Below are 22,981 nucleotides of genomic sequence, written 5' to 3'. Positions count from 1 at the left end.
GAAGTTCCGTCTGTCCTTTCTTGAGATTCCACATGTCAGTCAAAGCGTTTGATGTTGGTGTCTCTTTGACCACTTTTGAGTGGTGTTTTCCAGTGGCTCCACAATGCTCTTCAGCTTTGGTGGTGTAATTTGGAATGGCCATAAATCAGAATAATCTCCTCTGGGTCCAGATACTAAAGAACCACAGCATCTCTTCCTCCACTACAATTTTGCAAATGGCTTCAGGTCCAGATGAGGTCTGTGATGCTGTTACCCCTCCTTTTCCATACTTCTCTGCAGTAGGATACTGAGAAAATGGAGTGACATAGCAGACCTACAAATGCTACCTTCAATAGGAGGGACCAACTTTAAAACAAAATGGATGCCTTGGTTGCTTCGATTCTGTTCTTATTTTAGGTCTGTTTAAAGTGTGAAAGCATATCAACTTTTGGGAGATTGTCAGCTTCCTCAATATAGAAATCCATTTAAAATTATGTCATTTGAAAGATGTTCTCCACTCATTGCGGTTTTTAAAAAAAAGAAACATCACAGAACAGAATATGGATGACTCAATTCAAGTTAAATTGCCTGGAAAATATAGATCAACAAAATGTTAATGTTTTCTCCCAGTGATAGAATTTCTCTATCATGCTTTTTACCTTCTTCTTTGTATTTTTCTGCTTTTTCAAAATAAGCTTGTAAACAAGCTTCTTCAGTTGACAAATCAAGCTAGCTGCAGCGAAAAGGGGAATTTCTCGTACAGAGCATAGTCTCTCCTACAGAACCTAAGGGCAGGAAGAGATAGGCCTTAGAAAAGACTAAAATCAAAGACAGGAAACTTTCAGGACCATTTGACTCAGTTGCTCAGTGTCATTCTCTTAGTTTGTTTATTCGTTCACCTATTTGCTTGTTCATTATATATTTATTAGGTGCCTACTAAAATCTAGGAGTTGTTCAAGTGCTGGGAAATAGAGGTAAATAGGATAAACCAATTTTCTCCTCTCAAAGTCCTTCTATTTTAGTGAGAGGAGACAATACATAAGTGTAAATAAATGAAGGTAGTTTCTGAGTAAGAAGGTGTTACCAGGATTACATAAGAGAATATTACTGAAGAAGTACTCACTTTAGTTATGAAGTCAGAGAAAGTCCTCTTGGCAGATGAAAAGATGCTGAGAGACTGAAGCATAAGAAGGAACAAGCCATGTGAAGAGCAAGGGAAAGAACTTTCCAGCCAAGTACAAAGATCCTGAGGCAAGAAACCTGGTTTCAGGCTCAGAGAGAGGCCAGTGGCAAGAAATATTATTTAATAGAGGAAGAAAAATCTGAGTGTGATCTGAGAAATAGAAGGAAGGTCAGATCATAGAGGGCCATGCCAACCACAGTAAAAAGTTTAGATTTTATTTTAAATGTAAAGGAAAACCACTGGAGAATTTTAAGTAGGAAATGCTATGACCTAGACTGTTTTTAAAACAGCACTCTAGATGTTTCAGGGAGAATGGATGGGAGGGACTTGGAGAAAGAAATGGGGGGAGCATTAAGAAACATTACGGTAGTTGAGGAAAGAGACACTGGTGACTAAAATTATAGTACCAGCTGTGGACACAGGGTAATATATTTTTTAGGAGGTACCTGGAGGATTTGCTAATGGATGACAGAAAGGAAAGAATCAAGACTTCAGGAACTGGTAGGAAGGTAAGACCATTTATGGAGACAGAGAAAGCCTGGGAGATCAGGTTTGAGAGAGAACTTAAAATTCCTGTGTGAAACAGGTGAGTTTGAGATACCTAGCAGTTGTGCAGATGGAAATGATTAAAAGGCAAGAAAATGTACAAATCTGAAGGTCAGAGCGGGAGATAAAAATTTTGGAGGCAACAACATATATGTATGTATTGTTTAAAGCCAAGACAGTAGATACTATTAGCCAGAAAAAGAGTGTTGACAAAGTTTTGAGGTAACTCTGTAGATAGGATTTCCCCAGTTATTTAACTTACAAAGCAGAATATGGCCATGTCAGTATTTAAAAAAAAATAGTGCAAAATGATAAGCATCGATGCAATAATCAGAAAGTTGATTTCATTTTGAATAAGTGATGTCATTATTACCGAATGCTTGGTCTTACCCTTTAGTATAGAATGATCCACACCACTACAAAAAAAAAGATTGACATGTCATATACCATCACAGAAGTGTTGAGAAATTCCTGCTGTAACTTTAAGTACAGCCTGCAGAAGGCATCCCAGTGTTGCATGTAATTTGCTGAACTTTTCCTTTATTTTAGTGTCCTGTGGGACCTCTCACAGCTTGAGAGATGATATGACATCTCATGTTCCAGTGGACAATACATTAAAGGACCTGTTAGAGACCTAGACTCGATACCTCTGATGGTACCAGCATCGAAAGGTAAAGTCCTTTTAGAATGAAAACAATTCTCAGTCTGTTATCGTGGGGTATCTTGCTAGCCTTCACTGCTCTACTCTCAGCTCTTTTCTTCAATCTTCTCAATGTTTTAGTCATATATTATAGTAAATTTTTTACTGTATGGGTTTAGGAGATGAAGCTAAATGCCACCACCACAAACACCACAGCAAAAGCCAAGAACAAATGAGTGGGTCTCATTCATCTGTCCATGTGATTAGCCCTCACTGTCACTAAGCAGAGGTAGGCAATTTAAAAGGAAAGGGTGAGGCCCTGCTAGTGCTTTTTCCACACTCACCTTAAGATATTTTTATTACTTTGTTCATACTCTCCCACTCATCAGTCCTATTCATACCTACTATTAATTCTATTTTCACTTAATTCCCCCTTTGTAAGCTTTATTTCAAAGATAGGACACTTTATGCACTGCCCACAGATGTATAAATGTTGCAATCACTTTGGAAAAAACTTGGCATTATCTAGTAAAGTGGAACATGCATCTTTACTTCTGGGTATAATATTTTCAGAGATTTTTTGCATGTGTGTACCAGGAGACATACACCAGAATGTTCATAGCAGCAATGTTCATAAGAGCAGAAAATGGAAACAACATAAATGTTCATTGATCAGATAATGAATATACATTGATATGTAATCATATACTGAAATAATTTATTTTCTTTATATCAAATAAAGAATTTTAATTTTTTTGTATAAAATTATAAAGAACTACAAGCCAGTCATTAATACAACATTCAAGATATTTGTGGGATTTCCCTTCATGGCTCAGTGCTTAACGAACCCAACTAGGATCCATGAGGATGCAGGTTCAATCCTTGGCCTCAATCAGTGAATTAAGGATCTGGCATTGCTGTGAGTTTTGGTGTAAATCACAGACTCAGATCTGGGATTGCTGTGGTTGTGGTGTAGGCCAGTGGCTACAGCTCGGATTCAACCCCTAGGAACTTCCATATGCCTTGGGTGCAACCCTTAAAAAAAAAAAAAAAAAAAAGCAATAATAATAATAATACCACATTTTGTTTGTACACTCACCAATTGATGGACATTTAAGTTGTTTTCTCTTTTGGGCTATTATGAATACTGCTGGTATGAACATTCATGTACAAGTTTTTGTGTGGATGTATCGTTTCTCTTAGGTATACACCTAGAAGGGGAATTGCTGGGTCATGTGGTAACTCTGTGTTATTTTGAGGAACTGCCAAACTATTTTGGAAAGCAGTTGCACACTTTTACATTTCTACTAACAATGTGTAAGAGTTCCAGTTTCTTCATACCCTCATCAACAGTTGTTATGGAGGAGTTCCCATAGTGGCTCAGTGGAAAGGAATCCAACTAGGAACCATGAGGTTGCAGGTTCGATCCCTGGCCTTGCTCAGTGGGTTAAGGATCCGGTGTTGCCATGAGCTGTGGTGTAGGTTCCAGACATGGCTCGGATCTGGTGTTGCTGTGGCTGTGGCATAGGCTGGCAGCTGTAGCACCAATTCGACTCCTAGCCTGGAAACCTCTGTATGCCACTGGGTGCAGCCCCAAAAAGCAAAAGAAGGAAAGTTGTTATTGAGGCAGTATCTCATGTTCTTTTTTAAATTTATTCTTTGTGTGTGTGTGTGTGTGTGTGTGGTTTTGACTTGCATTTACCTAATGAATAATCAGGTTGGACACCTTTGGTGTGTTTATTAGCCATTTGTACATCTTCACTGGAAAAAATGTCTCCTCAGATCCTTTGCTCATTTTTTATTTTTTTATTTTTTTTTTTGTCTTTTTGCTATTTCTTGGGCCGCTCCTGCTCATTTTTTAATTGAGTTTTTTGCGAATTTCCAATACACAACTCTTAACAGATATATAACTTGCAGATATTTTCCCATTTCTGTTGTCTTTTCACTTTCTTTTTTTTTTTTTTTTGTCTTTTGTCTTTTTTTTGTTGTTGTTTTGTTGTTGTTGTTGTTGTTGTTGCTATTTCTTGGGCCGCTCCCTCGGCATATGGAGGTTCCCAGGCTAGGGGTTGAATCGGAGCTGTAGCCACCAGCCTACACCAGAGCCACAGCAACGCGGGATCCGAGCCGCGTCTGCAACCTACACCACAGCTCACGGCAACGCCGGATCATTAACCCACTTAGCAAGGGCAGGGACCGAACCCGCAACCTCATGGTTCCTAGTCGGATTCGTTAACCACTGTGCCATGACGGGAACTCCTCACTTTCTTGATAGTGACGTTTGAAGCAGAAAAATTTTGATGAAGTCTGATTTATTTATTTTTTCTTTTGTCATTTGTGTTTTGATTCCATATCTAACTTCATAGTGTCATATCTAATATTGCATGGACCAATGTCACAAAGATTTTCTTCTATATCTTCTAAGAATTTTATAGTTTAATGGATTTCCTGCTGTAACTTGGAAGGCTAGGAATGCAATGTTGTCTCTGAGGCAGCATGGATTTGATCCCCACCTGGGCGCAGTGGGTTAAGGATCCAGCATTGCCACAGCTATGGCATGGGTCACAGACAGTTGTGGCTTGGACTTGTGGCCTAGGAACTTCCATATGTTGCGGGTGTGGCCAAAAAAGAAAAAAAAAAAAAAGAATTTTATAGTTTTAGCTCTTACAATTAGGTCTGTGATCCATTTTAAGTTAATAAGACATGGGGTAGGGATCCAACTTCACTCTTTTGCATGTGTCTTTCCAATTGTCCCAGTACCACTTGTTGAAAAAATTTATTCATTCTCTATCAAATTTCCTTGGCACACTTGTCAAAAATCAATTAGCTGTACATGTAATGGTTTATTTCTGGACTCTCAATTCTATTCCACTTATCTACATGCCTATCCTATGCCAATACCATGGATTATTTTAGCTTTGCAGTAAGTTGAAATCAAGATGTGTTAGTTCTTCAACTTTGTTATTTTTCAATATTATTTTAGCTATTCTAGATCCCTTGTGTTTCTATCTAAACTTTAGGATCAGGAGTTCCCGTCGTGGCGCAGTGGTTAACGAATCCGACTAGGAACCATGAGGTTGCAGGTTCTATCCCTGGCCTTGTTCAGTGGGTTAAGGATCCAGCGTTGCCGTGAGCTGTGGTGTAGGTTGCAGACGCGGCTCGGATCCCGCGTTGCTGTGGCTCTGGCGTAGGCCGGCGGCTATAGCTCCGATTCGACCCCTAGCCTGGGAACCTCCATATGCTGCAGGAGCGGCCCAAGAAATAGCAAAAACACTAAATAAATAAATAAATAAATAAATAAATAAACTTTAGGATCAGAATGTCAATATCTGCACAAAAAAACCAACTGGAATTTTTTTTTTTTTTGTCTTTTTGCCTTTTCTAGGACCGCTCCCACGGCATATGGAGATTCCCAGGCTAGGGGTCCAGTTGGAGCCGTAGCCCCTAGTCTACGCCAGAGCCACAGCAACTTGGGATCTGAGCCGCGTCCGAAACCTACACCACAGCTCATGGTAATGCTGGATCCTTAACCCACTGAACAAGGCCAGGGATCGAACCCGCAACCTCATTGTTCCTAGTCGGATTTATCAACCACTTCGCCACGACGGGAACTCCCAACTGGCATTTTGATAGAGATTTCTTTGACTCTGAACATGAATTTTGGAAATATTGCTGTTTTATCAATATTAAGTCTTCAAATCCATGAACTTGGGGTGTCTATTTAAACATTAAAAAAATTGCTTTCAGTGATATTTAATAACTTTTAGTGTGCAAGTTTGATAATTTGTTAAGTTTATTCTTACGTATTTTATTTTATTTTTTGTCTTTTTAGGGCCATGCCCACAGCATATGGAAGGTCCCAGGCTAGAGGTCAAATTGGAGCTACAGCTGCCGGCCTACACCATAGCCAAAGCAATGCAGGATAGAGCCTCATCCGATACATACACCACAGCTCACGGCAATGCCAGATCCTTAACCCACTGAGCGAGGCTGGGGATGGATACTAGTTAGATTCGTTTCCACTGAGCCATAATGGAAACACCTGTATTTTATTTTTTGATGCTATTGTAAATGGAATTATTTTCTTAATTGTTTAACTTTCTTAATTGTTTCTTATTCAGATTGTTCATTGCTATTAGATAGGAATACCATTGATTCTTTTTAAATTTTTTGCTTTTTAGGCCTGCACGTGCATCATATGGAATTTCCCAGGCTAGGGGTTAACTTGGAGCTACAGCTGCTGGCCTACACCATAGCCACAGCAACAGCAACATGAAATTGGAGCTGCATCTGTGACCTACACCACAGCTCATGGCAATGCCAGATCCTTAACCCACTGAGCAAGGCCAGGGATCAAACCTGTCCCTCATGATTACTAGTTGGGTTCATAACCTGCTGAGCCACAACAGGAAATCTGCCCTTGGTATTCTGATGAGGACTGCATTGACTCTGTAGATTGCCTTGAGTAGTAAGGTCACTTTAAAAATATTAATTCTTTGGGTTCCTGTTGTGGCTCAGTGGTAACGAACCTGACTAGTATCCATGAGGACATGGGTTTGATTCCTGGCCTCGCTCAGTGGGTTAAGGATCTGGCATTGCCGGGAACTCTGGTGTCAGTCACATACTTGGCTCAGGCCCCGTGTTGCTCTGGCTGTGGGTCAGGAGCTGCAGCTAGACCCCTAGGCTGGAAACTTCCATATGCCACAGGTACAGCCCTGAAAAGACAAAAAAAAAAAAAAAATTCTTTCAGTCCATAAACACTGTGTATTTTTCCATTTATTTGTACTATCTTCAGTTTCTTTCATCAGTATCTTACAGTTTTTGGAGTACAGGTCTTTTACCTCCTTAGTCATGTTTATTCCTAGATATTTTATTCTTTTTGATGCAATGGTTAATGGGATTGTTTCCTTAATTTCTTTTTTCTGATAATTTTTATTAGTGTATAGATATGCAACAGATTTCTAAATATTAATTTTATATCCTGCAACTTTATTAGATTCATTGATGAGCTCGTCTAGATTTTTGATGGCATCTTTAGGATTTTCTATGTATAGTGTCTTGTCATTTGCACAGTGACAATTTTACTTTGTCTCATCCAATTTTGAATTTTTAAATTTTTTTTGGGGGGAGGTCTGATTGCTATGGCTAGGATTTGCAAAACTGTGTTGAATAAAAGTGGTGAGAGTGGGCATCTTGGTCTTGCTCCTGACCTTAGAAGAAATTCTTTCAGCTTTTCACCTTTGAGTGCGGTGTTACTCTGGGTTGGTCATATATAGCCTTTTTTTATGTAGAGGTTCATTTCCTCTATGCCTACTCTCTGCCTCCTTTTTTTTTTTTCCTGCCTTTTTTTCCTTAATGGCCGAACCTGTGGCACATGGAAGTTCCCAGGCTAGGGGTCAAATCGGAGCTTCAGCTGCCGGCCTGCACCACAGCAATGCAGGATCCAAGCCATGTCTGCAACTTACACCACAGCTCACAGCAATACCAGATCCTTAACCCCCTGAGCAAGGCCAGGGATCAAACCCATGTCCTCATGGATCCTAGTTGGATTCAACGTCCTCATGGATCCTAGTCAGATTCATTAATCACTGAGTCATGAAGGGAACTCTCTGCCCACTTTCTGAAGAATTTTTGTCATAAATGAATTTCGAATTTTCTCAAAAGTTTTTTCTTGATTTGATAATTGAGACGATAATATGGTTTTTATTCTTCCACTTGTTAATGTGATGTCTCCATTGATTGATCTGTGGATATTAAAAATGGGCATAATTCCCGCTTGTTCATGAAACTGACAGCACTAATGGCCTGAACCTAACCAGAACATAGATTGGGACTTGAAACACATACTGGGACTCAAACCCAACCTAAAGCCAGATTGGGACTTAAACCCATGGTTTTAAATTCAAATTACTCACCCTGTGCTTGGACTCACTAAGATTCAGGTGGTTTTGTTTGTTTGTTTGTTTGTTTTGTCTTTTTGCCATTTCTTGGGCTGCTCCTGCAGCATACGGAGGTTCCCAGGCTAGGGATCTAATTGGAGCTGTAGCTGCCGGCCTACTCCAGAGCCACAGCAACTTGGGATCCGAGCTGGTTCTTCGACCTACACCACAGCTCATGGCAACGCCAGATCCTTAACCCACTGAGTGAGGCCAGGGATAGAACCCGCAACCTCATGGTTCCTAGTTGGATTCATTAACCCCTAAGCCACAATGGGAACTCCAGATTCAGGTTCTTTATGCCTCCACGAAGAAGAAATTCAGTGAGAGACACAGTGATAGGCAAAAAACAGATTTATTAGGATAGGACGCTTGTGAGAGATGCAAGCAGGCAGGCAAGGAAGCTCTGCCCAAAGGATCTGGTGGGCCACAGTTTTATCATCCAAGGGGAGTGGGGGCTGGAAAGGCCCACCTCTTCCTTTCTGGGAGTAGTAGCTCCTCCTTAGTATCCTGGTAAGGTGTGTATTCAAATCAGCTGAAGGAAGATCCTCAAACTCTTGCTTTTGAGCTGAGTCTGAATACAGGCCTCATCCCATCCCCCCACCAATGACCTGAGGCAATTCTCACACCTCCACTAGTCAAGCAAGCCTGCCTTGTTCTAATGGCTTTCCTGAACCTACTACAGTGGTCTCCCAACATCCCCCAGGTTTCCCTCTTTATCTATGATCCCCTACTGGGACTTCTACAACTACCTGTACCTACATTATCCCTATCAGTCACGATGTATGATCCCCCCCCCTTTTTTTTGTCTTTTTAGGACCACACCTGTGGCATTTGGAAGTTCCCAAGCTAGGTAGGGGTTGAATCAGAGCTGTAGCCTCTTGCCTATGCCAAAGCCACAGCAATGCAGGAACAGAGCTGAATGCCAGATCCTTAACCTACTGAGTGAGGCCAGGGATCAAACCCATTTCCACATGGATACTAGTCTGGTTCATTACCACTGAGCCAAAATAGGAACTCCATGATCCTTTTATTTTTAAAAATTGTTATTTATTTGTCCACATCCATAGCATGTGGAAGTTCCTGAGCCAGGGATCGAGCACTTACCACATCAGTGACTTGAGCGACAGTGGTGACCATTCTGGGTCCTTAAACCATGGCGCCACCTGGAAACTCCTATGATTCTCTTACTATATTGTTGGATTCAGTTTGCTAATATTTTTTTGGGGATTTGGCATCTATATTCATCAGAGACATTGGCCTTGTAATTTTCTTTTTTTTGTGATATCTTTGTCTGGTTTTGGTATCAGGGTTTCCCTGGCCTTGTAGAATGAGTTTGGAAGCACTCTTCTCTGCAATTTTTTTTGGAATAGTTTGAGAAGGATAGATGTTATCTTTTCTCTAAAATGCTTGGTAGAATTTAACTGTGAAGCAAGCTGGTCCTGTACTTTTGTTTTGGGGGAGTTTTTCAATTACTGATTCAATTTTGTTACTGGTAATTGGCCTTTTCCTATTTTCTATTCCTTCTTGGGTCAGTCTTGGGAGATTGTACCTTTCTCAGAATTTGTCCATTTCTTCTAGGTTGTCCATTTTATTTATTTTTAATAAAATTTTTAATTTTTATTTTTGCAAAGGAGACCAGACCTTCTCCGTTCTCACGCCTCATCTGTCTCCCGGGCTGACACACAGTTTATTGATTTCATTGTGAGTAGCAAGCTAGTAATAAATTTCATTTTTTATTTTAAATTTTTTTTTCAGGGCTGCACTTGCAGCATATGGAGGTTCCCAGGCTAGGGGTCGAATCGGAGCCGTTGCTGCCGGCCTACACCACAGGCACAGCAACGCCAGATCCGAGCCGCGTCTGCGACCTCCGCTGCAGCTCGCAGCAACGAGGGATCCTTAACCCACTGAGCAAGGCCAGGGATCGAACCCGCAAACTCATGGTTTCTAGCCGAATTCGTTTACGTTGCCCCAGGACTGGAACGTCTAGTAATAAATTTCAAAGTGCTTTCTCTTTTTAAACTCTTTTTTGCCAATAGCTGTTATCGCCTGGGGTCTCGTTCTTATGCTCTCCCTTAACTCATAGTCTTTGGGGGAGTTAGACACCAAGGAGGTGCCTTGTCTGTCATATTTTCAGCACGTCATCAATCCTATCATCGTCAATAACAACACGCTTGCTCTGGCTGATCTGGCCCAGCCGCGGCGGCCGTTTTTTCCGCCCGTTGCTGAAGAAGTTGTCCTGTAGGCGGCAGGAGAAGATCTGGCCCACTAGGGGCTCAGCTTCTTGTTGGCATAGAGCAGCACCTCCGACAGGGTCGCATCCGGAGGTTCCGCGGGGGCCCCTCCTCCGGCCGCTTCCCCGCCCTCGGCGGACAGGGTCAGCGGCTCTGGGACCGGGGGCTGCCCGCAGGCTGCGGCGGCGGTGGCGCCGGCGAGAGGCCGGGGTTACCGCTGGGGCAGGAGCGCGCAGCCGTGCTGAGCGACCCCGAGGCGGTCCGCCGCTGCGCTGAGCTCGGGCTCGGCGCGCAAGTGGCTCCTGCTCCGGCGGAGGCGAGCAGGACTCACCCTCGGCGAGCTCGGGCGCAGGGCTGGGACCCGGCCGGCAGGGGCAGTGAGCAGGAGGAGGAGGCTGTCCCAGCGAGCCCCGAGGGCGCAACCCAGAGGAGCCGAGTCGGCCGGTCCTGCGGCGAGTGCGGGAGGCGGCGGCTCTGGTTCGGGAGGCCGACTGCGGAGCTGCGGGGGTGTGAGGGGCTGAAGGGAAGAGGAGCGAGGAATGAGGGAGGGCACTGGTGAGGGGGCCGAGGATACCCGGAGGGAGGGAGTGGAGAGAGGGAAACCGAGAGGGAGACCGGGGAGAGAAACCGTGAGAGAATGGGCGGCGGGGCGAGATCCACAGAAAAAGGAAGACGGGGCGGGGAGGGGGTGGGGGGTTGGCGTGAGGGAGGGGAGAGGAGAAGAAAGGGCGGAGGGAAGGAACGACTAGATCAGGATCTGAGAAGTAAAGGGGGAAGAGAGGATCTTAGGTTGTCCATTTGATCCGCATAAAGTTGTTTGTATGTTAAGGTCCTTTGACTCTACTACAGACAACTATATATCATTTGCTCTAGACTTTCCTCTGTGAGGGCTGTGCGTGTCCTTCTGTTGTGGCAGACTATGTGGGTGGTATGGTAGGCTTATTTGGCCCCTGGTCTGGTTGGTTGCCAGGCCCTGCCTTGTATGGAGGCTGATGGCCAGTGGTTGGTAGGACTGGGTCACAAGGTGGCTGACTGCAGAACCTCAGAGGGCCTTGGGTCTAGTGCTGGCTCATTGGTGGGCAGAGTCATAGTACGGAAGACTCCAGGGCTTTTGCCTGCCCACTGGTGCATAAAGTCAACTCCTAGGGTTAGTGTTGGCTTACTGAAAGGCAAAGCTTAGGCTTGGAGTCTGGGTGCAGATCCCAGAACTTATGTCAGATTGCTGGGGTAGGGGAGGAGGTTCCTGACACAGTTGGGTATGGAGTGTGGCCTATCCCTTAGATTTTGTTGGCATGCTAGTGGGCAGAGCTAGCACCCAGATTGTCAGGGGACGGTCTGGCCTGCTGTGGGCAGCCAGGTCTGCAGGCTGTGGATTATTGATTTCTTGTTTCTGGTGTCTTTCCCCTGGTGGGTGAGGCTGGTCCAGAGGCTAGAGCCAGGCTCCCTGGAAGGCAGGGTTAGAGCCCAGGGGATTCTGGGATTTGTGCCTGCCCACTAATGGGTAGAGCTGGGTGCAGAGGGGGCTGTGGGCTTTGGGCCTAAAGCAGTCTGAGTACTGATGGGTAGGGCTGTGTCCCCACCCAGTTAGTTGCCTGCCCGAAGCATCCCAGCATTGGCACCTACAGGCTTTGTGTGGGGCTAAAGAGCTAGAGAAAGGATTCTGCCACGGCACTTGCCAGCACCAGTGTCCACATGGTAGCAGGAGCTCTCAAAACTGGCTGCTGCCAGGAGTTCCCACCATGGCGCAGAGGGCTAAGAATCCAACTGCAGTGAGTTGGGTCGATACAGAGGTATGGGTTTGATCCCCAGGCCAGTGCAGTGGATTAAAGGCTCTGGTGTTGCTACAGCTGTGGCATAGTTCACAGCTATGGCTCAGATTCAGTCCCTGGCCCAAGAACTTCCATATGCCTCCAGTGTGGCCATTAAAAGGGGGGGGGTAGTTCCCATTGTGGTGCAGTGGATATGAGTCCGACTGATATCCATAAGGATGCAGGTTGGATTCCTGACCTTGCTCAGTGGGTTAAGGATCCGGTGTTGCCATGAGCTGTGGTGTAGGTTGCAGACAGGGCTTGGGTCCCGCGTTGCTGTAGCTCTGGCATAGGCTGGTGGCTATAGCTCCGATTCGACCCCTAGCCTGGGAACCTCCATATACCGTGGGAGTGGCCCAAGAAATGGCAAAAAGACAAAAAAAAAAAAAAAAAAAATCCAGCATTGCAGTGAGCTGTGATGTAGATTGCAGACCCGCTCATCCCATGTTGCTGTGGCTGTTGTGTAGGTTGGCAGCTTGTAGCTCCAATTCAACCCCTAGCCTGGGAACTTCCATATGCCAGGTGTGGCCCTAAAAAAGAAAAAAAGAAAAAAAAAAACTGCTGCCAGTGTCTGTGTCCCCAGGGTGACCTGTAGTTGTCTCCTATCTCTCCCAGAGAATCTCCAAGATCAGCATGTAGGGCTGACCCAGGCTCCTCTCAAATTGTTGCTTCTGCTCTGGGTCCCAGAGCATGTGAGATTTTGTGTGCACCCATTAGAAGTGAAGTCTATTTCTCCCAGCCTTATGGGATTCTTGAAAGTAAATAGGCTCAGCTAGCCTTCAAAGCCAAATGCTCTGGGGATTCATCTTTGTAATGCAGGATCCTTGGGCTGGGGAGCCTAACTTGGGGCTCAGACCTCTCATTCCTTTGGGGGAACCTCTGCAATGTAATTATTCTCCAGTTTGTGTGTCACCCGCCTGGGGATATTAGACTTGACAAGACCATGAGTTGGCCCCCTACCCATCTCCTTGTGGTTCCTGCTTTATACCTTTGTAGGAGATCTTTTCTGGTAGGTTCTGTTCTTTTTCCCTGGTAGTTGTTCTGCAGATAGTTGTGATTTTAGTGTGCCTATGAAAGGAGATGAGCCCAGGGTCTTTCTACTCAGCCATCTTGGCTGATCTTTGTGAGATTTTTGTTGTTGTTGTTGTTTGTGGCTACATCTACAGCTTGAGGAAGTTCCGGGAACAGGGATTGAACCTGCACCACAGGAGTGACAGTGCCTCTGGGAGATATTTATTTATTTATTTATTTATTTTTGCTTTTTAGGGCTGTACCCACGGCATATGGAAGTTACCAGGCTAGGGGTTGAATTGGAGCTACAGCTGCCAGCCTACATAACAACTACAGCAACACAGGATCCGAGGCACCTCTGTGACCTATACCACAGCTCATGGCAATGCTGGATCCTTGACCCACTGAACGAGGCCAGGGATCAAACCTGCGTCCTCGTGGATGCTAGTCAGATTCGTTTCTGCTGAGCCGTGATGGGAACTCCAGGGAGATATTTTTAAATGTCAGTTTTTTTGTTTGTTTGTTTGTTTTGTCTTTTTAGGGCCGTACTCGAGGCTTATGGAGGTTCCCAGGCTAGGGGTCTAATCGGAGCTACAGCTGCCACCCTATACCAGAACCACAGCAATGCCAGATCCGAGCCACGTCTGCGACCTACACCACAGCTCACAGCTCCTTTACCCACTGAGCGAGGCCAGGGATCGAACCGGAAACCTCATGGTTCCTAGTCGGATTCATTTCCGCTGTGCCACGATGGGACCTCCATAAATTTCAGTATTTTGAGGAAGAATTGAGACTTTAGAACAGGAGCACAAGTTCAGCAAAATTTAGAAATGTGATAGACTTGATGTTGACTTTCTGAGAACTGGGTTAGTATGCCTCCTGTTTAGCTTTCCATTATTCCTGAAGATGAAACTATGAAGGACTTCCAAACCATTAGGTTCAGAAGCAGGTATCTGTAGGTTTGAAGAGAGGAGAAAGCTAGATCATAATATATTAGTAAGTGATATTCTACTGTATTCCTGATATTCTTTAGCAGTGCATAATTGGGGATTTTGTGCTTCTCCATGAACAAAGCACATGAAACATGAACTGGCTGAGATCAGTGTTGGAAAAGTCATAGAACTACTGACAGAAAAACTCTGTACAGGAAATAATCACCTAGAGAATTGAGTTTGGAGACCATTCACACAACCAAAAACCTAAAAGAACTCAAATATTTTTTCAGCACAGTTAAGGAACTATGGAAGAAGATGCAAAAGTGAAGGATTTACACATTTGCTTTGCGGGAAAAGAAATTTTTCTAGGTGTCATTTAAAACTGTGTCCAATTTCCCTTCTGTTATTTATGAAATAGCTATAAGTAAACCAAGTAATGTGCTTGCTATAAATGAAGATTTTCGTAAAGATTTCTGGTTATGTTACAGATTTTCTTTCTAGGGGTCATACTTTTCTGCTAAGCTAAGTGTGTCTAGCAATCTTAACTGCTAATCATTTTTAAGTTCATTGGTTAAGAGGTTGTATCATTTTTTTTTTTTCTTTTTAGGGCCACACCTGCAGCATATGAAAGTTGTCAGGCAAGGGGTCAAATCATCAAAGCTGCAGCTGCAAGCCTACACCACAACCACAGCAATGCTTGATCCAAGCTGCATCTGAGACTTATCCCACAGCTTTTGGCAACACCATGTTCTTTTTTTTTTTTCTTTTCTTCTTTTTAGGGCTGCACTTGTGGCATATGGAAGTTCCCAGGCTAGGGGTTAAATCAGAGCTGCAGCTACCAGCCTACACCACAGCCACAGCAATGTGGGATCTGAGCTGCGTCTTCAACTATACCACAGCTCATGGCAATGCCAGATACTCCACTCACCGAGCAAGGTCAGAGATTGAACCCGCATCTTCATGGATACTAGTTGGATTCGTTTCTGCTGCGTTTCTGCTGCGCCACGAAGAGAACTCCCAACACTGGATTCTTTTTTTTTTTTTTTTTTTTTTTTTTTGTCTTTTTGCCATTTCTAGGGCCACTTCCTGCGGCATATGGAGGTTCCCAGGCTAGGGGTTGAATCAGAGCTGTAGCCGCCGGCCTACGCCAGAGCCACAGCAACGCGGGATCCGAGCCGCGTCTGCAACCTACACCACAGCTCACGGCAACGCCGGACCGTTAACCCACTGAGCAAGGGCAGGGACCGAACCCGCAACCTCATGGTTCCTAGTCAGATTCGTTAACCACTGCGCCACGACGGGAACTCCGCCAACACTGGATCCTTAACCCACTGAGTGATGCCTGTAATTGAACCTGCATCTTCACAGACACCATGTTGCGTTCTTAACCCCTCTGAGCCACCATGGGAACTCCTATCTACTTAAAACCACGTTAAGGGAAAAATTTTTTTTTTTTGGCTGTACCCATGGCATATAGAAGTTCCTGGGCCAGGGATTGAATCCAAGCTGGAGCTTCAGCTGCAGCAACCCCAGATCTTTAACCCACTGTGCCACAATAGGAACTCCAAGGGAATATTTTTATAGCATATATTTAAAAATTACTTTTAATATTTTTCCAATATCACCAATTCCAAAAGAAAATTATGAACATATTTTTGGTAAGATTAAACTATATAATTAAAAATGTTGACATTATAAAATTTTAAAGAGAAAGGAAGAAAAAGAACAAAACATAATGTAACATTTGCAGATTCTTGGCTGGTATACTAGTAGGGCTGATGGAGTACTTCTCTGCCACTGCAAACAGGTATGAATCAGTGTGCCACTGAGCTAGCACAAGTCAGTGTGATTCAACAGTGCTGTGGAAAAAGAGCCCATATAGCTGGGAGACTAGTTTCATTCAAAGGTTTTAAGCAGATGTATTGAGGATGATTTGAAAAGGGAAACTAACCTGAAGTGACCTAAAACATATATATCAGTTGTTGCCTGGGAACAAAGGTGGGGGTTGAGTCTAGGATGGGGTGGAGAGGACTGGATTACAAAAGGGCACAAGGAAATATCATATTAATCATTATCTTTTTTTATTATTTATTTATTTATTTTTGTCTTTTTGCCATTTCTAGGGCCGCTCCCGCGGCATATGGAGGTTCCCAGGCTGGGGGTCTAATCGGAGCTGTAGCCGCTGGCCTACGCCAAAGCCACAGCAACGCGGGATCCGAGCCGCGTCTGCAACCTACACCACAGCTCATGGCAACACCGGATCACTGAGCAAGGGCAGGGACCGAACCCGCAACCTCATGGTTTCTAGTCGGATTCGTTAACCACTGCGCCATGACGGGAACTCCCATTATCTTTTTTAAAATGAAATTTTAGAAATGGAAAAGCTACGCTATGGTGACAAAATAGAAAGTGATGGTTTCTGGGGTTGGGTGGGGGACGTTGAATAGAAAGGGTCATGAAAGAACTTTCTGGAGTGATGCATATATTCTGCCAGTTGCACTCATCTTCATTCAATGAGTAATTTTCCTACAGGTTTAGGAAGGCTCCCTGGAGGAGGTGGCAGTTAAACTGTGCCCTGACTGACATAGGAGTTGGACAGAAAAAGGGGGTGTGTGTTCCTGGCTGGGGTGGGACTTGGCAAAAGCAAAGTGGCTTGAGTGGGGTCACTGGGTTTAAAAAACATGAAATAATTAAGTAGAGGGCCAGGGGTTAAATACCTTGATACCTGAGCCACATTCCTGATTTGTTTTGGGACCCCAGACATAAACTCCCTCTCTTTGGGCCTCTCATTGCTTTAGTTTTCCCTCAGGAAAGTGGGCACAAGCTCCCACGTTCCTTCTGAATTCCCCTCAGGCTGGAAGAATAATTGATCATTATCTTAATTGTGATAGTTTCACAGGTATATACATATGTCAAAATTAATCAAATTTCACACTTTAAATATGTTCACTGTAATACCTGTCAATTATACTTCAATAAAGCTCTTTTTTTTTTTATCTTACATCTCATCATTTCCAAAGGATAAATTAGAGAGGTGGAAGTGGTACCTGACATGGTTCTTAGAATAAAGTTCTGAGCTCTCTTTCTTTCAGGGAAGGAGCTCTATTTTGAGCTCTGGGTGTTAGGATATTTTCCAGATCAGAGGTGATGCTAGGTCAGTAAACATGCACACACTCACCAGTTTACTACAGTTTCCTCTGCTTAGATCAAACAGAAGCTTTGTTCCTGGCAGGCAGGCAATTCTGGGGACAATTTCACACCACAAAAACAAAGGAGATGAGGAGTTCTCTTGTGGAGCATCAAGTTAAAGATCAGGCATTGTCAATGCAGCAGCTTGGGTCACTGCTGTGGCATGGGTTCTATCCCTCGCCATGGAACTTCATGCAACAAAACCATTAAAGGAGATGACTCTTGGTAATTAAGAAAAATTTCTTTTTCCTTACCTCGGATTTGAAGACAATTGTGGATACAATCATTGTCTGAGTCGAAATTATCTAATGAGGAGGAAAAATGAAAGGGTGGATTAAAAAGTTAAGTAGACTTAAAGCCCTTTTTGATACTTTTATAAACAGAATATACTTTCCAGACAGGAGGCTGAGTCATATGCTGGAATGATACAGATGATTTTCCATACCCAGGAGTGACATGGAATGATAAAAGATGTCCATTAGTACACATTTCATATACTTCCTGAATTTCCTCTTACATACATAATTCAGAATAGATTTTAGCCCTCTGGCAAGATGTGATGAGAGACACGATGGGTTAAAAAAAATTACATGTAGGAGTTCCTGTCATGGCACAGTGGTTAATGAATCCGACTAGGAACCATGAGGTTTCGGGTTTGATCCCTGGCCTCACTCAGTGGGTTAAGGATCCAGCATTGCCATGAGCTGTGGTGTAGGTCACAGATGCAGCTCGGATCTGGCATTGCTGTGGCTGTGGTGTAGGCCAGCGGCTGTAGCTCCGATTAGACTCCTAGCCTGGGAAACTTCATATGCTGTGGGTGGGGCCCTAAAAAAAAAAGCCAAAAAAAAAATTACGTGTAAAAATAATCTCAAATTAAAAATTAGAGTTATATGATCCAGCAACTCTATTCCTGGGTGTTTTTTTGAAGAAGACAAAAACACTACTTTAAAAAGATAGGCACAACATTGTAAATCAACTATGCTTTAATAAAATTTTTTATAAATTAAAAAATAAAAATATATGCACCCCTCTGAAAATAAAAATAATCTCCATTTGCCCTCTCCTGGGACTTTAGGTAAGAATGTAAAAACTCAACCACCCTTGAGCAGGATGAGCCGGGAAGAACTGGAGGACAGTTTGTTTCGTCTTCGTGAAGAGCACATGTTGGTGAAGGAGCTTTTTTGGAAGCAACAGGATGAGATCAAAAGGTACCCAGAGTTCTTTTTAAGTATTTAAAAGCTGTATCTACACCAGGCCTACACCACAATAAAGCAAACAGAATACATTTTTGTGAGATGTCTACACCAGAAAATGATTCAAATGTCAAGGATGGTTAACTCCAAAAATAATTTTTGAAGTAATCTTGCTTTATTCTGTTTTCTTGTGAAACACATCAGTAGACCGTGGCCATAGTCCACAGCATCATCAGAGCTATTCCAGTCCAGAGAGCAAGAGATGGTGCAGGCTCCTGCCCATGTCACAAAAGAGAATGGGGACAAGGACAATGGCCAAAATCTTAGGAAGACAAAGGCTGCAGGGGCAAGTAAAAGAAGGGGTTTTTATTTACAAAACAAAACCAAAAATCATATTAATCATTTACTATATGTAGTCATAAGTGTTTTATATGTATTAACTCACTTAATACTATGAGAGAAGCATTATTAAGTGGGAACGGGAGCACAAAGAGGTTAAGAAACTTGCCCAAGGTCATAACTAGTGAGTGGCAGAGCTGGAAGCTTTTATTTCCAAAATATACCATGTAGAGTGACTTTAGAGTATTGGCTTTCAATGGTGTATCTTTTGGGTGCAGACCTGGCAAGGAATGTGAGATGTGGTGTGAGTAGATAAATAGATGGAGAGAGTGAGAGTTCTGAAAGACTGAGGCTAATCTCTAGGACACTTTTTTTTTTTTTTGGTCTTTGTAGGGCAACACCCAAGGCATATGAAGTTTCAGGCTAGGGGTTGAATCAGAGCTTCTGCTGCCAGCCTACACCACAGCCAATGCGGCACCAGATCCAAGCCGATTGTGCGACCTACACCACAGCTCAGGGCAACTCTGGATCCTTAACCCACCAACTGGGGCCAAGGATCAAACCTACACATCGTCATGGATATCAGTTGGGTTCATTACTGAGCCACATCGGGAACTCCTCTAGGACACATTTTGAAGATGGTGTCAATGCTTCCAGCCAAAGACCACCAGGAGCACACCTGTAGTTGGTCAAGTTGGGTTTATTACTGTTGTAGCTAGAGAAAATGCACAGCATGAGCATCTCAGTAAGAATGTGTTAGAAAGGGCTTATCATAGGATTTGGGCTTCATTGGGGTGATTTGGGGGATGATCCAGAGTAACAAGAATTTGCCTCAGATTTGGCACTGTCAGAAAGCAGGGGCAATTCTATGTTTGGATATCTCAATAAATCTTATCTACAGGAAGGATAGACTAGGGTAAGGCTAAAACTCTGTTTGGGAAAGAAGAAGCAGTCATCATCTTCACCAGGAGAGGAGCATGTTTGGTATTTTGCGTGTGACAGCGACATGGTTTTGTCTGGGCTGAGACAAAAGTATGCATCAGCCTTATTTGTATCACTCTGTTATGGTCTCAGAGTCACCTTGTGTGATGGTGTTCTGTGAGATTATGTCCAACAGCACAATGACACAGCCTAGCTATGAACACCAGGGCACCTTCAAACAACGCTGAGGGCTAGCTATGTCAGACCAATTCTGCAATGTCAAGAGCAGCTTTTTGCTTTCTCACTGGTAATCCCCATGAGTGGTTTAGAGCTTTATTTAGAATCTACAGGATCACAGGCTTCCAGTGTATGCTAGCACACTTCAGAGTTGAAAATTCTTTTATATTGTGGCAAACTAGAGAATCCAATGAAGTCAGACAGCTGCATGGACTAAAAAAATCTTGCTTTTTGGTCAATGATCAAAAAGTACTTGAAGGAGTTGCCATTGTGGCTCAGAGGGTTAAGAACCCGACTAGTATCCATGAGGATATGGGTTAGATCCCTGGCCTCGCTAAGTGGGTTATGGATTCCAGAGCTGCAGCTCAGATCTGGCATTGCTGTGGCTATGGCTGTGATGTAGGCCGGCAGCTGCAGCTCCAATTGAATCCCTAGTCTGGGAACTTCATATGCCATGGGTGTGGCCCTAAAGAAAGAAGAAAACAAAAAAAGTACTTGAGATTTTAGATATTAAGAGGCTAAATTGGATTCTGTTCCCTCTGACTTTGGGCAAGTTACCTCGCTGTTTAATGCCTTGATTTCTTTATATGGATGGATATGATGATATATAATAATAGTAGCTAACACCTATAATGCTAACAATGCACCATCACTCTAAGGATTTTATATGTATTAATTCATGTAATCCTCAAGTCAATCCAATGAGGTAGGTACTATTTTTATCTTTATAGATGAGGAAACAACGAAAAAGGTTAATTGCATGCCCCAAGCCACATAATCAGTAAATGTCAGAACTGGCAGTCAGTGGAATCAAAGACTCTGATGGTAATGGTCAAAAGTATGATTTTAGGTTAAGATTATAAACAGTGATTGACTATCCACTCTAGGTAAGGCTAGGTGTATCTGGGGGGCTGTAGAGGAATAATCCTTAAAGTGGGCACATGTAAAGGAGTGTGCAGACAATTGGGATAGGAGAAGTAAATAAAATTTCTACTTATATTTATCTCCCCATTAAAAATTAGTACTCATTTTTATTATTAAGGTATAGATGATTTACAATATTTTGCCAATTTCTGCTGTGTAGCAAAGTGACTCAGTCATACATATACACATTCTTTTTTATATTGTTTTTTATCATGCTCTATCTATCCCAGGAGACTGGATATAGTTCCCTATGATATACAGTAGGACCTTGTTGTTTATCCATTCTAAGTGTAATAGTATGCATCTACTAACCCCAAACTCCCAGTCCATTCCACTCCTTCCTCTTTCCTCCTTGGCAACCACAAGTCTGTCCTCTATATCTGTGAGTCTATTTCTATTTTGTAGATAGGTTCATTTGTACCATATTTTGGATTCTACATATAAGTGATATCATATGGTATTTGTCTTTCTCTTTCTTACCTACTTCACTTAGTATGAGAATCTCTAGTTGCATCCATGTTGCTGCAAATGGGATTATTTTGTTCTTTTTTATGGCTCAGTAGTATTCTACTGTGTATATGTACCACATCTTCTTAATCCATTCATCTATCAGTGGGCATTTAGGTCATTTCCATATCTTGGCTATTGTGAATAGTGCTGCAGTGAACGTAAGGGTACACGTATCTTTTTGAATGATAGTTTTGTCTGATTATATGGGGGATTGCTGGATCATGTAATTCTATTTTTAGTTTTCTGAGGAAACTCCATATTTTTTCCATGGTGGTTGTACCAATTTCCATTCCCACCAACAGTGTAGGGGGGTTCCCTTTTCTCCACACCCTCTCCAGCATTTGTTATTTGCAGACTAATTAATGATGGCCATTCCGACCCATGTGAGTCAGGGTTTTTTTGGCCTCAGCCCAAGGCATGTGGAAGTTCCTGGGCCAGGGATCAGACCTGTGCCACAGCGGCGACCCAAGCCACTTCAGTGGTAACTCTGGATCCCTGACCCACTGTGCCACAAGACAACTCCCTTGTTTTATAATGACCATAATTTATTAGTACAGAAATAACTGTATATAACTTCAAAGTAAATTACACACAGACATAAACATATTGAGGAGTGCCCTGTTTTTTACCAAGATGAGTGTGTGATCACTGCAACGGATGGATGAAGACAGACATCACAATATCCCTGCTCCGAAACAGCTACAGTGTATTGAGGACAGAGAATTAGCTTTTAAGTAAATAATGAACCACACTACCTATATTTAAATCAGAAATCAGTTCAGGTTATTTGCCACCAAATAAACTATAGAAATAATAAGTATCAGAGAAGGAGAGGGTATGTGTGACTAGCTCTCTTTTTGCCTACAGAATGAGGACAGCCTTGCTCCGGTTAACCGTAGCAGGCAGGGACCTGAGGGCCGAGGTGGCAGCGGCAGCGGTGGAACAGCTCTCGGAGCCCGTTAGCCAGCGGCGGAACCCTTTGTGGCGGCAGCGTCCTTCCAAGCACCAGCGCCCCCCGCTGCAAGGGCTGCAGCCACAGTTCCAGCGCATAGGCCCCTCTGCTCCCCGCCGCACCCAGCCTCGCTTCCACGTGGGACGCAGACAGCTGCACACTGCCGGGGCGCCGGGGACCGAAAAGCCCAAGAGGGGTGAGACTAAGGGCCAAGTCGCGGGGAAGAGGGGGGTGGCGACACTGGGAAGGACTGATTTGCTAGCCTCATTTTCCTCCCACTGCTTTATTCCACTTACCACCCCGTTGTTTTTTTGTTCTAGTTCCTTTCTGTATTCCTAAGATATTCTTCCTGAGTAGGATGTCAGGTTCAAAATTCTCAGTTCACTATGCAGTGCTACTGAGAGGAGAAATCAGACAATGGAAACAGGAACTTTGCTGGTCAAGTTC

The 22,981-nt window shown here is 43.4% G+C and overlaps 1 protein-coding gene across 1 annotated transcript in view; it reads left to right on the top strand.

Annotated features, from left to right (window-relative positions):
• The window catches only part of RPGRIP1 (retinitis pigmentosa GTPase regulator interacting protein 1), a 90,010-nt gene continuing 69,279 nt past the window's right edge, over positions 2,251-22,981 (top strand). The window contains 3 exon segments of the mRNA XM_021100058.1: positions 2,251-2,379; positions 18,534-18,666; positions 22,450-22,730. Coding sequence (XP_020955717.1) covers positions 2,361-2,379; positions 18,534-18,666; positions 22,450-22,730 — 433 coding nt within the window. The 5' untranslated portion in view covers positions 2,251-2,360.

This window comes from Sus scrofa, chromosome 7, assembly GCF_000003025.6.
Source record: "Sus scrofa isolate TJ Tabasco breed Duroc chromosome 7, Sscrofa11.1, whole genome shotgun sequence".
Classification (NCBI taxonomy): Eukaryota; Metazoa; Chordata; class Mammalia; order Artiodactyla; family Suidae; genus Sus; species Sus scrofa.
The sequence above is the reverse complement of the archived record's forward strand: the minus strand, read 5'-3'. Positions and strand labels throughout refer to the sequence as shown.